Source organism: Euprymna scolopes, chromosome 21 (assembly GCF_053919585.1).
Source record: "Euprymna scolopes isolate OS-2025 chromosome 21, ASM5391958v1, whole genome shotgun sequence".
Lineage (NCBI taxonomy): Eukaryota > Metazoa > Mollusca > Cephalopoda > Sepiida > Sepiolidae > Euprymna > Euprymna scolopes.
The window spans coordinates 38,138,515-38,154,733 of NC_136502.1; the positions used below are offsets into that span (position 1 = coordinate 38,138,515).

A 16,219-nucleotide genomic window follows, 5' to 3' on the forward strand; every position below is an offset into this window, starting at 1 on the left:
TGTTAAAAATAAATGCAGCTCACTTACACACACACACACACACACACACACACACACACCGAATCTACATTATATTAAGGTAATTTACTTACCGGCAGCTAATAATATATATGGATCTCTGATGAGATCTTTTAAGGATGTTCCTTCTTGTGGTTCTGGTTTTACTTTTAATTGTAGTACGAACAATTGAAGACCTAGAAGAAAAAAAAAAAAAAAAAGGTAACAGGAAACTTATTTAAAAAAAAAAAAAGGTAACAGGAAACTTATTCAAAAGACCAGCTTCATTTATCCGGCGTTGTCCAGGTGGAAGGCTGATAGAAACAATTCAAAATAAGGCCACAAGTTTACAAAACTTTTTAAAATAGATTTCTAAAAAAATCGTTCTTGTTTTCATCAAAAATATTAAAATGGATGATTTGTATACATAAAAACTGAAATGCATCCGGGTTGATTTAATTTTGCAACTAAATTATTTATAAATAGAATTAAAAAAATTAAGTTGTTTTAACACGCTTGTATTTTTTTTTTATTTCAATAAACGTTTTATTGATTATGAGTTTTCTTGGTGTTTTTTTTCAATCTTCATTCATTTGATGATGATGATGATTATTATTATTATTATTATTATTATTATTATCATTATTAGCAGCAGCAGCAGCAGCAGCAGCAGCAGCAGCAACAGGCTGCCCAGCATTGCCCGGTCGTAAAATACGATTAAATATGATATTTTGATTAATGCAGATTTCGTATTTATTATTATATTATATTGGACTCAATATATAGTAATGATTTAAAAAGTTAAAAAAAAAAAAAAAAAAAAAGACTCGCGTGCCACCACCGAGAATCGAAATCAAAAATGTTTGACTTACGATTTTCTTTTTCTTTTGACGTTTGCTGCAAGGCTAAAAATTAAAACATGAACCAATAGCTATTACGTTATGCATGCATATTCGTAATGTTGTCGTAGCTCGTTCGATCATCATCTGGCAAAGTCCATTTAAAAAAAAAAAAATTTAACACTTTTGTACTGTTTTTCCCAAATATAAAGTTTCCCATGAGTTCGAATACCCTATATATTAAATTTCATGTCTGTAGACCAAAAACTCTAGGAGGAGTTTGGTAGCAACATTAAAAAAAAAAACGCATACATAAATGTATATATAGAAAGAGTTTTGTGTTTACTATAACCTTTTTACGCAAATATTATGCAAGTATAAGTCACGTAGAATATCTGCATGACTATAATTACACGTAATAGTTAACTAAAGATGATTATCCCATAAGAAAACCGAAACAACTAATAGGGGATTAATTAAAATGAATGTTTAAAAGAATATGCAAATTAGCTAGATCTTTTTCAGAAGAATGCAATTCCACGGCCTATATATAACAAAGTTGTATTTTCTTTTTAAATAAATAGAAAAGAGGCTTGCCTTTTTCCTGTTGTTCCTAGCCTTCGGGCCGCGATCAAAGTGTAGTATCTGATCCGGCAGATACTTCAAGCAAAGACCATATGTGGGGGCAACCCCTCATATAAGACCCTGGTCAATGTCGGGGCAACCCTTCATACCAATTATCACTATCCAACTCCCCTACTCCCCGGGGAGCTGGTCCCCATTTCCCCTTCATTCCTCACTTAAAAAATCGGCCTTGTGCCTGATTTGCTCGGCGGGGGAGCAAATAAATACTCTGTTGTTCCTGGCCTCTGTGCTGGGATCAAAGTGTAGTATCTTTTCCGGCAGATACTGCAAGCAAAGACCATATGTGGGGGCAACCCCACATAAGACCTTGGTCAATGTAGGGGTAACCCTTCATACCAATTGTCACTATCCAGCTCCCCTACTCCCCGAGGAGTTAGTCCCCATTTCCCCTTCACTCCTCACATTAAAAATCGGCCTTGTGCCTAATTTGCTCGGTGGCGGAGCAAATAAATACCCTGTTGTTCTTGGCCTTCGGGCCGGGATCAAAGTGTAGTATCTGTTCTGCAGATGCTGCACTTAAGGTAATTTGTCCCAGTCAATGGAGGGGAAACCCTTTATACTGGGACAATTACTATTTTTGGACCCAACCAGAGTGCCCCTTTTCCCTTTTTTTTCGGGGAGCTGGTTTAACCCCACTTTAAAAACGACCTCGTGTCACATTTTGCTTTGGTGGGAAAGCAAATAAATACTAATAGAAGAAGGGATTTTAATATGAATATCAATACACAAAAACCAACAAATTTATAGGAGTATAAATTATTATTAGTAGTAATCTCAAGTTTTGGATGTTTTTAGTTGGATTTTTTTCCTTGAACGTTAAGTCAGTTACTTTAATTTTAGACATTCAAACTTTCGCCATTCCTAACAGGCAAGCTTTTTGAAAAATTGAAAAAGAAAGTCTCTCGTCAATTTGCTTAAACCATGTATTGTTACTTTTATGGTGCCAAACGTTCTATTTATTAGAATCATCTTGACTTCTTAACATTTCCATAGTTTAACTAATTCCTATTTCAGGTCTTGATATTCATTTAATCATGTTCTTTCCTTTGCACTCTGGCACTGAAAATGTAGGCTATGTCAATGAGTAAGCAAGTTCTAGTTTTGTTTAGAAAAATTATGTCATGTTTGGAGTGTTCAAGGATCTTATCATTTTTTATGCGCATGCCCCTCCCCAAAAAGTCTGACATCGTCGTTTTCTTGTATTACATCCGGTGTATGCTCCTGACACTTCTTGTTGTGGTTTAATTCATAGAGTTTGCATATATTCTAGTATTGGACCTGAGCGACTTTCTTGTGTCTCCATTTTTTATATTGATGCAAAGCTAGGCATTCTGATACAATATGCGCTAATGTTTCTTCCCTTTCGTTACACTATCTGCACATCAGTGATTCTGCAATTTTATCAAGGTAGTGTTTATGGACCTAGTGTCGGAAATTTATCCTCTTTCAGATAAATTCGACGCGAAACTAACAGCCTGCAGAAAATAAAAGGATGAAATAAAAAATGGCGGGGGTGGGTGTAAGAATAGAATAGAAAGGTCTTGTTTTAAAACGAAGCAGAGATTTTATTTGCAAAAAGTTGCAAAACTTTTCCCTTTGCAGGCATTAAATACAAAAAACAAAGAAATCCATTAAAATATAGAACCGGAGAACGGCAGGTAACAAAATACAAAAAAAAAAAAAAAAAAAAAAAAAATAGTTCTCATATTGAAAACATCGTCTCAACAAATGAATACAGTTATTAAAAAAATGAAATAAGAGTACTTCCTAATCACTCTGTCAATAAATACAATTGTAAGGAACGTAGTCACAAAGTTGATGGTAGACAGCACACGTGCCCTTTTTGACAATTTACAGTCTTTGAAATTATTCCAAATTACTTTCCTTCAATATACGCGCATATCGTAGCCGTGTATATAAAGTTCAAAGAAGTTCGCCTCGTCGCGACCGGATATTTTTTGCCGGGTTATACTTCTTAGAAGGAAAGACTCAGGAGATCCCTCATCTACAACAGGCAATGAATCCACGTCCAGTCTCCTCGCTGTAGGAATCCAAAAGAGGTCGATTTTTGCGCTGGAACCAGTGACGTCATTATCAGGAAACTAGCATTGCCCTTTTATTCAAATTAAAGGGAGTTTCGTACGAACACAAGTTCAATAAAAGATACGAAATATAGAAAATCAAATATAAGAGCCAGAATAAAAAATATAATAAATGTATACAGTGAGACGCATAGTTGTTGATACAAAAAAATTCCAACACTAGTGCGAATAGTTTGTTCTTGGGCTGCCATTAAAACGTTCTCAATAGATCTTTTAAGATCACTCTTAACCAACTAATTTCATCTCTTATTATCTCTAAAGTTTATATTCTTGAAGAATACACTGTGTAGTTTCTTTTCAAATAATTCTCTCTTGCGACCTCTGATTATTTTTCACTCCATATCTAAGTATCTTCTCTCGGATAAAGTATGGAATAATGGCCCCGGAAGCCGACGGACCCAAAAGGGACACTTTTCAATCGACACCGATTGACTGTCAGCGCACGAATCATTTGTAAAAAAAATATACACAACCTGAGTTGTTTATTTCATTTGTCGATTTAAAATATTAAGGAAAGATTGAAAGAAAAGTGGGGGAATATATTTTTTTATGGCAAGATTGGAGATTGAGTGGAAAAATACTCTCGATTTCTATATCACATAAAAGGAACCAAACTCCCCTAATCATCGTTATGTTACTATGCAAACAATATCTAAACAACGATATCGGTATTTCAGAAGATAACAGTTTTAAATAAGTAGAACTTCTTTCTCAAAAATAAACAATATAAACAGAACATTTTTAAAATAATAAACAATATAAATATAACTTTTTATAATTTTACACAATATAAACTTTTTTATTTTAAATTTTAAACAATATAATTAGAACTTTTTATAATTTTAAATAATAAAAACTTTTATTTTTAATTTTAAACAATATAAACCTTTTTTATTTTTAAATTTAAACAATATAAATAGAACATTTATAATTTTAAACAATATAAACGTTTATTTTTAATTTTAAATAATATAAACATAACTTTTTATAATTTTAAACAATATAAACCTTTTTATTTTTAATTTTATACAATATGAATAGAATTTATTAAAAAACAACCACAATCATCTTCTTGTTGGCATAGTCCATTATAAGATGTAATTAAGAAATTGAAAAATTGTTTTCCAAAAATGGGAAAAGAGTTTAATTTTATTTTAAATCCTTTATAAAGAATCACGTGATTAAAATTTCAATCGGTGATTAGGTGAATTTGGTTCATTTTTATGATATAGGGATCGAGAGTATTTTGTCACTCAATCTTTAATCTTGCCTTTTTTATGTAGGGTGCGTTTTTTTTTTCTTGGAATCGGTATTCCTTTTTAAACAAAACATTTTAACAAACAAACGCAGAGATGGTGTCTATCGAGTAATTTCTTGTTTTAAAATGATTTAATTCTCTACGATTATTCAATTTAATTTTTTCTTTTAACTATTTAAATATTTATTTTTTTTTAGATGTGGAAGAGTATAAGAAGGCTATAGCAATGCAGAGAACCGGCTGCTGTATTGGAATTGACGTAATGTATGAACAAAAACGAACAAACGAAATCCATTTATTTTTTAAAACAATCACCATACAAATGAGTAAATGGTAAATATTATTGTTTGATGTAACCGGGATTTATTTTTTAATGCAGGCTGCGGTTTTCTTTTTCTTTTACAAAACTTATTAATTTAAAAACGCAGACATCGTGTGCATATCCCGTTAAATTATTGCCTCCCCCCCGACAAAAGGAGGGTGGACCTGTAAATTCACCCTCGTGCGTTCGTCTGTGTGCACTTTTCTCAATAACTACGCCTTGAAATTTTTTGAAATTTTAAACAAACATTAAACATGATATGATTAAAAAGTAACAGAACGGATTTTCCGGGAAAACTCCAGTTGCCCCCTGGAGGTGCTTTTTGGGTTAAAATGATTAAAATTGAGACTTTTGTGCTTATTAAAAAAATTGATGCCTTGGATTTTTATAAAACTTTCTGAACGTTAGTAATTGCTATATAATTTTGTTTGTCTATACTTCACGATAACTTTTGGATGTGTCCCAGGGGCTCTTTTAGGGCTAATAAAAACACTCACATTTGAGACTATTTTCACATATTTGTCCAAAATTTTCTGTGTATGTCTATTTAGCAATTGTGCGTGGTGCTGAACTCAAATTTAAATATGGGGACTTTTGGGGCTCAATAGGGAGAGGGAAGATGGACAGTCATTTCTTTTTTACATGGTGCAGAATTCAAATTTACATTTGTTAAGGCCTAAAACTGCACCTTTTTTTCATTTTCACCAGGATTTCATCTCCCCTGGGGACTTTTGGGGCTAAATGGGGGGGATACTGAACTTAGTCATTTTATTTATGCTTCGTTCACTGTGCACTCACGGGGGACCATGTATGCTTCACTTGTTTTTAAGGAGTTCATTCTCTACGATTCAATTTAAATTTATTAAATAACACATTGCACTCAGGGTTGATACAAAAAATTAAATTACTTCAGTCTATATTATAATATTTTTAAAAGCATTAACTTTAGCGAAAAAAACAAAACAAAACAGATATTAGAAAGCTATTGGAATCGTCATAAACGGTTTATTAAATTAGTGTTCCGTTGTAGAAGATCTCACTTAAATTTCTAAAGAAATTTTTGTGGCATTAAAGACACCCAGAAAATACCTTTGAGGTAAGTCAATCGAATATTTTTTAAATAAAAATTATAATAGATTTGAAAATAAATTTATGTATTTGTTAAATCTTATTTCGTTTCTTATACAGGATGGAACGATAAAATTTTTCATAGAAAAGACGACATGATTCCATTTCCCTTTGATGAAAACCAGTTCTCTTTTTTTGTTGCCAACCATCTACTAGTTGGCCAGTTGTTTACAAATCCCAAGAACGATAGGAGCCTTCTATTATGTCTGAAAGTGACACAATGTTCAATGAGCGAGATCGGAGATGCACTGCTGTACAACTCATGCTCTCTACCGATCCAAGTTATGACAACAGGACCATTGCCAGCAACCTCAAAATGTATCACTGGGTTTACACGAATAACAAGGATGTGCGCAGAGTGATGAAAACAAAGTATCACAGCCACAGTTATGGTCTTTAATGTGGTTTCAAATGAGGGTCCCATTATGCCACCTCACATCTTCAAAGTCGACTTGAAAGTCAACACCAAAGTGTACCTTGATATGCTGAAGATTGTGGTGATCGACTGGTGTAATCAGGTGGCCGCTGGTAGAACCTGGGTGTGGCAGCAGGACTCAGCGCCGGCCCACAAGTCCAAAAAGACCCAGGCTTAACTTCAGAAGGAGTGCTACCACTTTGTATCCTTTTTATTGTTAGTACGCCAATCATTATGCATACATTATCACCTTTCACACATTAAAAATAAAGAGCAAAGAGTATATTCATCTAATAATCTTTTAAAATAAACTGCACTGAAGTCAAATTATAACTATGGACTGAAAACCTACGTGTGCACTGTTGGAATCTGGTTCCTTTCACAGAAAGTTTCATCAAAGTCACACTTAACTTTGTGTCTAATCACCTCGAAAGAAGATAAATAAAATAACGAACTTGACTCATTATCAGTTTTTACTACTCTAAAAACAAATATTCAATCAAAAAAAATATTTATATATGCATATACGGAATCCATGGATAATAAAATAGTTTTCAGGGGGTTCACGAGCAAAATAAGGTTGGGAACCGTTGTTCTAGTGCGATACAAAGCAAGACAAAAAAAGAAATGAAAACTGTATACTTACATCCATCGATAATGGCAACGACTGCTAATATAAGAAAAGGGAGTTCTTTGCCACCAAACTGATACATGACGCCTCCGAAAGGGGGTCCAACTAAGAAATAAAAAGATTAGAAAAAAACACATTAAACTTTCGAAGTAAATACAAAATATTCGGTCAGTGCTGTGGTCGTGACAGTTAGGGCATTCGATTTTTATTTATGCCACCACTACCACCATGATAGATAATTATAGCATATAAGTATGAGTTTTCGATGCAAAAGCAAAATATAGTCTTTAAATCAGGTGAAGGGATGAAGATGAAGATACTTATAGACCATACATTATCATTTATTCCTAGAAACTGATGTAAAGAAAACAAAACTCTAAATTCGTGTAAAAACGCTAAAACTCCAATCTAGTGGGTCCTGCAACCAATCTCTCCCATTGCCTCAATGTTGCACCCGTGTGCCTGGTTTTACAATTACTTTAATCGAATTGCCCCTCACGTCTAAGTGGTGAAAAAGAGTTTTAAAAAAATGTATAACCAATATCTTACCTACATACACATAGACAGAAGAGCGTATTTGATCCACAACCGTAGATAATGTACTTGGTAAAATTCTAGTTGTAAAGTTACACTCTTCTGGTGGTCGAAGGTTCAATCCTCAGTGCGGGCGACATTTAGAATACAACTGTAAATTACTTGAGATTTCTATCCAGTCATGGCTGACAGAACAAGAGCATGTTACCCCGTGGATTAAATAAAGGGTTCTGTTCGAAATTCCCTGCAAATTTCCGAGTTTATCAGAAATATTTATAAATCCGACAAAATGCACCTGATGAAGGTCGGAGGTTTAATCGACCGAAACGTCATAAAAATAACAGTCTAGATGAGAACAATAGTCCACATAATACTGCTGGACTTTTAACTTCGTGAACACCAATTTGTGATTATATTGAATGTACTACTTTAATCTCGGACTAGTTGAACAGATTTATGATTGGACATAGTAGGCAGGTGCAAAAATAATGTCGTTTTTATATGTCTATATATTTATAAAAGTGAAAGTGTCTGTTTGTTTGTGTGTGTGTCTGTCTGTGTACATTTCCCTACACAATGACTCTGTCAATTTTCAGTCTACAGACTCGAAATTTGGTATACAGGGTATGGATATTTGGGAAAATCTTTGTAATCCGTTTTCGGCCAGAAATTTGTCTGTTAAGAGGTCAAAGTTCAACGATTTTACCTTTGAGAACTCTGATAAACTCCTCCGCGAATTTTGGGTATAAACACTTCAAATTTTAGATATAGGTTCCTTGGACATTTGACATTAGGTTGGTGCAAAAATAATATCGTTTTTTTTTTATATATATAGTTGAACGTAAAAACAAGAAAAACGACATTATTTTTGCACCAACACTTTTAGATTGGTGCAAAAATAATGTCGTTATATATATATATATATAGTTGAACGTAAGAAATAACATTATTTTTGCACTAACCTAATAGTATTGGTACGTATACTAGTTATACGCTTATTGTTATTGACTCCATTGGTTAATAACCCTTCAGCACCTAATTAAGTGAATTTATACTAGGAAAATAACCCCAAACTGTAACAATTGACGATGTTGTTGCCTCAATTCCCGGTTGGAGCTGTTTATTTATTGATTATTGTTAACGGTGTATATGAATTTAGTTTATAACAGGTTTTGAGGTATTTGAATATTATACCTGCTCCCCCAAGCGACCCTTTCTGAATAATACGTATACTTGCAGACGACTTTGGAGATTATATATCCCATAATAATCCATTCCTCGTTCAGATGAAACCCTGCAGCAACTGCTGATATTTAAGAATGAGAGAGACCAAACCGTTCGCATTCTATATCTCTACGAATCTGAATTAATGCTGCTGCTGATCCACCACCACCACCACCACCACCACTATAACAACAACAACAACAACATCAGCAGTAGCAGCGGAGCAGCAACCGCCTAGTAAAATGGTCCTTCTCCAAATTCTGGATCTAATTATTTTCTTTATATTGCTGCGCCAACTTTGAAACCAAGAGCGAGCATGCACTCCACAAAAGGTAGCTATCAGGGAATGACGAGAGAAAATCTTGCATGAAAGGTCCCCAATCGTGGAAGCGTTGGAGGCACACAGTTTCTGTACTGTTTATGATTTGTCGATGTGCATTCGATAACACAAACTTTTGTTTGGTCGTGACATACAAAATATTAGAGCCGCCTCGGAAGGAAAGTAATGCACCCGTTGAACACAAGCTCGTTACTACTAAGCATTAATACCATCCAGATCATGAAATCTGGAAAGATTTAATTTGCACAAGCTGGGGTTCATTTTCGCTAGGAAACTTTATCGTCATTTATTGATTCTCATCCAGACTTGAATTCCTGCAACAACGATATCTGACTTTGCAACGTCTTGAGTTTTGTTTCTCGTCCTCTTCTCTTTCTATAGTGCACATGCTTTCTCTGTCGTTATAGATATTTCTCTCTCTCTCTCTCTCTCTCCACACACACACACACACACACACACGCGCACACACACAGAGGATGTACCAAAAAGTCGATTATCGATACTTTTCTAAGATATTTCGATACAAAACACGTCTAAGAACATTGTTAGGCACATAAAATACCTTCGTGCGAAATTTAAAAAAAATCGACCCAGCCGTTTTCGAGTCCATAGGAAACGAACTCACAGACAAAGTTCCTTTTATATAATAGTGGAGATAATAATAATAATAATAATAATAATAATAATAATAATAATAAAATGGAACAGGGTCATACATTTCATTACATTAAAAATATATTTTCAAATATTTGTACTGGTGTTTTTTTGGTTTTTTTTAAATTTCATTCATCCAGAGGAAGTCTCTCAATAAAAAGACGAAACGTTGATGACCACGCAACTTGGTTTACTACTTTTTATTTCTCTGTTTCGTCGGAATACTATTTCCATTTTTCTCATCATACACACACGCGCACGCACGCACACACGCGCGCACACACACACACACACACACACACACACACACACACACACACACACACACACACACACACACACACACACACACACTCGTTGTGGTTTATTCCCGCAATACTTTCTCATTTTATCTTACCTTTTCCTCCACTTGTCTATTCTCTCTCGTCATCACCCCCCTCCCCCGCTTTCATTATAACTCTCCTCGGTGTCTACTCCTTTTTCTCTCTATCATTCTCTCCCTTTCTTTATGTTATAACAAGTTATTCACTTTCTTGTTAGCTTTCTTTTTATCACTCTCCTCATTGCTATTGCTGTCAACGATAGAGAGAGAGAGAGAGAGAGAGAGAGAGAGAGAGAGAGAGAGAGAGAGAAATCGATAATCTCCCCCTCTCTCTCTGTTTTTTATTGATTACTCCTGTTATCTCTTTTTCGATTTCACCCTCCTTTTTCTATTCTTATCGATTTCCCCCACTTTCTCTGTCTCATCATCTCTCTTCCCACTCTTTCACTATTGTTATTTCTTTCTCTCTCCCCCCCCACACGCACACGCACACACTCATTAAATGAGTATTATCACTTTGCATCTCCATTCGATCGTATAAAGCATTTCTCGATAAACTGCCATCTTTTACTTTTGATAAAATCTTTTTATTTTCCACGTCCTACCATTCTGCATAAACTACCACCACCACTACCATCACCCTCGCAAAAGGTCAAAGTTAAAAATTTTTCACATTTCACTATTCATTAGTTTGCATTTCCTTCGACTCCTTTATTCGCGCATGCGCAGAACAACTCGTGTATTTTCCCGTTATTCCCGCGTTTTTATTAAACTCTTCTCATTTAATAACAATGTCAATTGGCTTTTTAACAAATTATTGTTCTTTAAGATTTTTGATTGAGTTGTCAATACTTTTTGGTTCCCTGACAAAGGGAGGGTGGACCTGTAAATTCACCCTTGGCCGTTGGTCCGTTCGTCTGTCCGCAATTTTCTCAATAACTACGCCTTGGAATGTTTGAAATTTTGCACAAACATTAAACATGATATGAGCAAAAAAAAGAAACAGAACAGATTTTCTGGGAAAACTCCAGTCGCCCCCCTTCCCGAGGTGCCTTTCAAGTTAAATTGGCTGAAATTGACACTTTTGTGCTTGTTAAAAATTTTATTTTTTTAAATTGATGTCTTGAATTTTTATAAAACTTTCTGAAAAGTTTTATAAAAATTTCTATATAATATGCTTGTCTATACTTCGTGATAACTCTTGGGTGTGCCACAGGGGCTCTTTTAGGGCTAACAAAGACACTATTTTTGGGACTATTATATATATATATATATATATATATATATATATATATATATATATATAAAGCTGAATGTCTATGTGTGTGTCTGGTCACGAATAGGCTCCTATATGGTTGACTATTTTAAAAAAAAACTCATTACATATAATGATAGGAGATGTATCGAGACACAGGAATGGGTATGTTTGATCCTGCAGAACGGTGGTTCATTAAAATTGTGGGGTCTGCGTTCGCGCCTGGTCCACAAAGTATGGAAATAAAAAATATAAAAATTAAAAAATAAAACGTTTACAAGTGTTTTTAATATAGATGTACATAAGAATAATTTGATAAGTATGTTTGAACTTAAATAGGGATGGTATAATAAAATTGTGGGGTCTGCATTCGCGCCTGGCCTCCATAGAATGGAAATAGGCACAAACTTTAATAAAGACTTTTCATATCTATTTGCGTAAGTATACTTTGATAATTATGTTTCAATTTGAAGAATATGGTATAATAAAATTATGGGGGGGGGGTTCGTTCGCACCTGACCTCCATAGAATGGAAATATGTCACAAAGTTTAACAAGGTTTTTTAATATAGATCCACAGAATATTGTGATAGGTGTTTCAGTGTGAATAGGTATGGTATAATAAATTATGGGGTTTATCTATTTTATTTTTACTTTCATCATATTTTGCTTTGGTTTTGATACCCCCAAATTCGAAGCTATCTCTTTACAATCCTTCCTTTTAATAACCTATCATACTTTCATAACTCAGAGTCCATTTTCTGTAGGCTGTTTTTGAACCCAGTCAACGATGGGTACTTTTGCTAGTATATATATATATATATATATATATATATATATATATATATATATATATACTAGACTACCCGTTGGTCCTTAAAAGGGTAAGATGAAAAATGTTCAAAATAAAAAGTGATTTCGAGATTATATTGTCTTTTATTGTCTTCAAAAAAGTTTTTTAAAGTGATGAGTGAAAAAAATAAAAAAACAGGAAGCCTCCAGATCACTACTGCATGCACTAATTAAAATTGTGGAGGCCCTACTAAAAGCACTACTAAAACCAGTGAAAATGGCTATTTGAGAGATAGTTTAGCAATCATATGTTTTCAAATTCTACATAAATTGAAAATTGATTTCATTTCAAAAGGAAATAAACTTTTTGTTTTAGAGAATTTCAAACCAGACAAATACAATAAAACATGGACTACATACGAGGTGACCAGATAACGACCAGGGGTAGGTTTTATGTGTGTGTGTGTGTGTGTGTGTGTGTGTGTATATGTGTGTGTGTGTGTGTGTGTGTGTGTGTGTGTGTGTGAAACGGGTTAAGAGATTCCAGCGAAAGAATAATGTATATTTAAATGAGTGGGGCCACAAAATGCAAAACACACTCATACATACACACATACATATACATGTGTACACCGCATACATAAATCAGAACAGACACATTGAAGCACGCACATGCACGTCCACACACACAGGCACAAAATTCCCCTTATCTTTGATGTAACACATTGAACAATACCAGCCAAACGTTACTATTAGACCAACAGCACTAAGAAATACTTTATCTTTATTCATGAATATCCCTCTTTTTTTTATCAACAAATGATTTTAATCAATGCCGTATAATACAAATAAAGACATTTTATAACGTTTCTGGTGTTTTACAATAAATTTGAAATGTCATCAGAGAAATTTAAATGACAATTTAGGAATTTCTAAATAAACATAGATTTGGCGTTTCTGAATTTTTGAGATGAGGATTTGTTATTTGTATTATTATTCATAGTGGATATTACCTCCGACCTTCTTCAGGTGTATTTTGTCGAATCTCGAGTTCGACAAGATACACCTGAAAAAGGTCGGAGATTATATCGATCGAAACGTTGTGAAAATCACACTCAAGATGAGAACAGTAGTCCGATGAATAATAATACAAAACATTCTATATAATAACATAGGCCAAGAACAATCCAGAAAATACTAACTCACAAGGGGATAACAATATCCAAAATATTATAGTTAGTTATTAAATTATAACTATTAAGTTATAAGTATTTCTAATACTAAATATTATGGATATCTTAACAGACGTTCTTGGCATTCGAGCCAAGATCAAAGTGTAGTATCTAATAGTAATAATATAATTTAAATAATAAAATAAAATAAATAAAAACACCCACATACAATATGATTTGTGAATCTTATGTAGGACGACCCCCCCCCGGTGTGCTTGAGGTATTGTGGTGAATAAGAACTTTATCTAAAGCATAGACAAGCAAGTGTACAGGGATGAGGATGACCATAGACACCCCCTCCCCAATTTTTAAGTGGCCTTGTGCCTAATTTTTTATTTATATCTGTTTTGTTGTTAACTTTCATAGTGAATAAAAAATATATAACTCAAAGTGTAATATCTGTTCTTCAGATGCTGCACTTCAATTACTTGTTCTCTGTCAGTGGAGGAGAAAATTTTTATTTTTGTTCCTTTTCTCCAGATTAAAAAAAAAACGACCCTGGTGTCTAACCCTGTCCCGTGGGGATAGCATTGTAAATAGGATCTTAACAGACTAAAACGAAAGTCATAATTGAAAGAAATTAAAAGGTATAAATCAAAATTTAAAAAAAACAACAACAATAACAACAACAACAAAAAAAACAGAAATTAGACATAGTTTATTTAGACTACGAAATATAACCTATATTTTACAAGTCAATACAAGAAAAATACACACATACACACAAACACACGCTCTCATCCACATGCAAACACACGCACACAGACACACTTATAAGGTAAAATAGCCACAAAAAGCATACACATATGCACCACACACCTCCACACAAGTAAGGGGGGGAATTAGAAATGAAAAATAAAAAAAACGCCCACACACCCACGATTCCAATTCCTACTCAATATGAAATGAACTAGCCCCAACGAAACCAGGGGTGAGCACACTTGAGTTTGAAAAAGTTTAGAGACAAATTCCATTGACATTCCTTGGGAAAAAAACACTTTTTCCCAAAATAGCTTTTCCAAATCATCTCTTTTTACAAAATTTCTGAAGAGGACGTTTAAGAAAACATAAGATCTTTCAAAACGCGTTAGAATCATTTCAATAATTTGAAAAATGAAAATATCAAATAATAAAACAAGTATATGAAAAACGTAATTGTTGGTGGGCCCTACTCATAAAAAAAAATTTAATGTGTTCCTTTATTTGCGGAAACACAAAAGAACCATAATACTGAACACCGTTGATTGAGATTGTCAGACTGACTTCCTCATCTTGGTTGTTATTGTCACAACGTTTCGGCCGTTTTGCCTTCATCAGGTGTTTTGTAACGAACTGGGGAACCGTTTGTTAGGAGTCTCGAACCCAATCCTTTATTATTATTACGGGAGTACGGTGTTCGGACTCCAGCTAGGCTCTGGGACATAGTTGCTGATTCTCTGTTTTGAATGTTACTTTTCACTGCCTTCGTTCAGGATTGAACTCAGCACCTTTGGATAACTGTAAACTTTGATACAACGTCTAGGACCACTCGGCCATATGCAGAAACACAAAAGAACCATAATACTGAACACCGTCTTCAAAATGATTTATTTATTTTACGTGGTGCGTGTTTTTTTAAATTATAAATAATAAAAAGAACGTATAAGTAACGAACAGGCGAGAAACACACACGCACTATTTTATTATTTTAAATGTAGATTTTTCAAACATTTCGTAAATTTCACCACTCCACCGGAACCATTCCAATCTTCATTGGTTACTTTTGTATAAATCAAACCAAAACGAATTGTTCACACAGTGTTAATTTTATATAATCGTGTTAATGGAAACGTTTAGGAGTCGGGGTCGAACTTCCGGGCGGGGCCCTCTTCTTCGCCCTTAGACGGTAAAACGAATGAGAGAAGAAGGAATTTTTCGTCCTGTCTACAAAAACGGGACCAGCACCGTAGGGCGGCTGAAGTAACGAAATCTCTCTCTCTCTCTCTCTCTCTCTCTCTCTCTCTCTCTCTCTCTCTCTCTCTCTCACACACACACGCACGCACACATACAGCATACGAAGTTTCTGTTTTATCATTTTAATAAGCCTTGTTAAAGCCTAACCAACAAGTGTCCGTGTTTTGAGTGTCCAACTGGCAGAAGAAAAGGCACTGACAACAGCACAATAAAATATCATTTCTTTGAATTCTTTTTTCCGTTGTGTTATTGTATCCAACTTTAATTCTATCGAGAATTTATCCTCGTAGACGATCGTGTAATGACTATCTAAATCAATTGCTGTAGTTGAACGTGGGAAACGCGAAGTATGTTTTTGAATGTCCATATATTTTATTTGATTGCGAGTTGCGAAATATTTGACCTACTTTGACTATAACATTTACATAAGCAGTAAACACTTAAAATACGATGTAAGAAATTAACAGAAAACAGGAAAAAGGAAATGTCGATAGAAAAACCAATGTTGTTTAATCAATTTGGATTTAAAAAAATATATACAAATTCAGAAAATTTTTTTAAAATTCAAAAAAATCGG

At 34.1% G+C, this 16,219-nt stretch overlaps 1 protein-coding gene across 3 annotated transcripts in view; it reads right to left on the reverse strand.

Moving 5' to 3' along the window:
* Positions 1–16,219, reverse strand: part of LOC145242127 (synaptic vesicular amine transporter-like) — an 802,797-nt gene that overhangs the window by 206,680 nt on the left and 579,898 nt on the right. For all 3 annotated transcript variants that reach the window (XM_080105051.1, XM_080105049.1, XM_080105050.1), the window contains exons 9-10: positions 7,353–7,442; positions 93–194 (exon numbers count right to left, since the gene is read on the reverse strand). In XM_080105051.1, the coding sequence (XP_079961177.1) occupies positions 93–194; positions 7,353–7,442 (192 nt within the window). The remainder of the gene's footprint in view (positions 1–92; positions 195–7,352; positions 7,443–16,219) is intronic.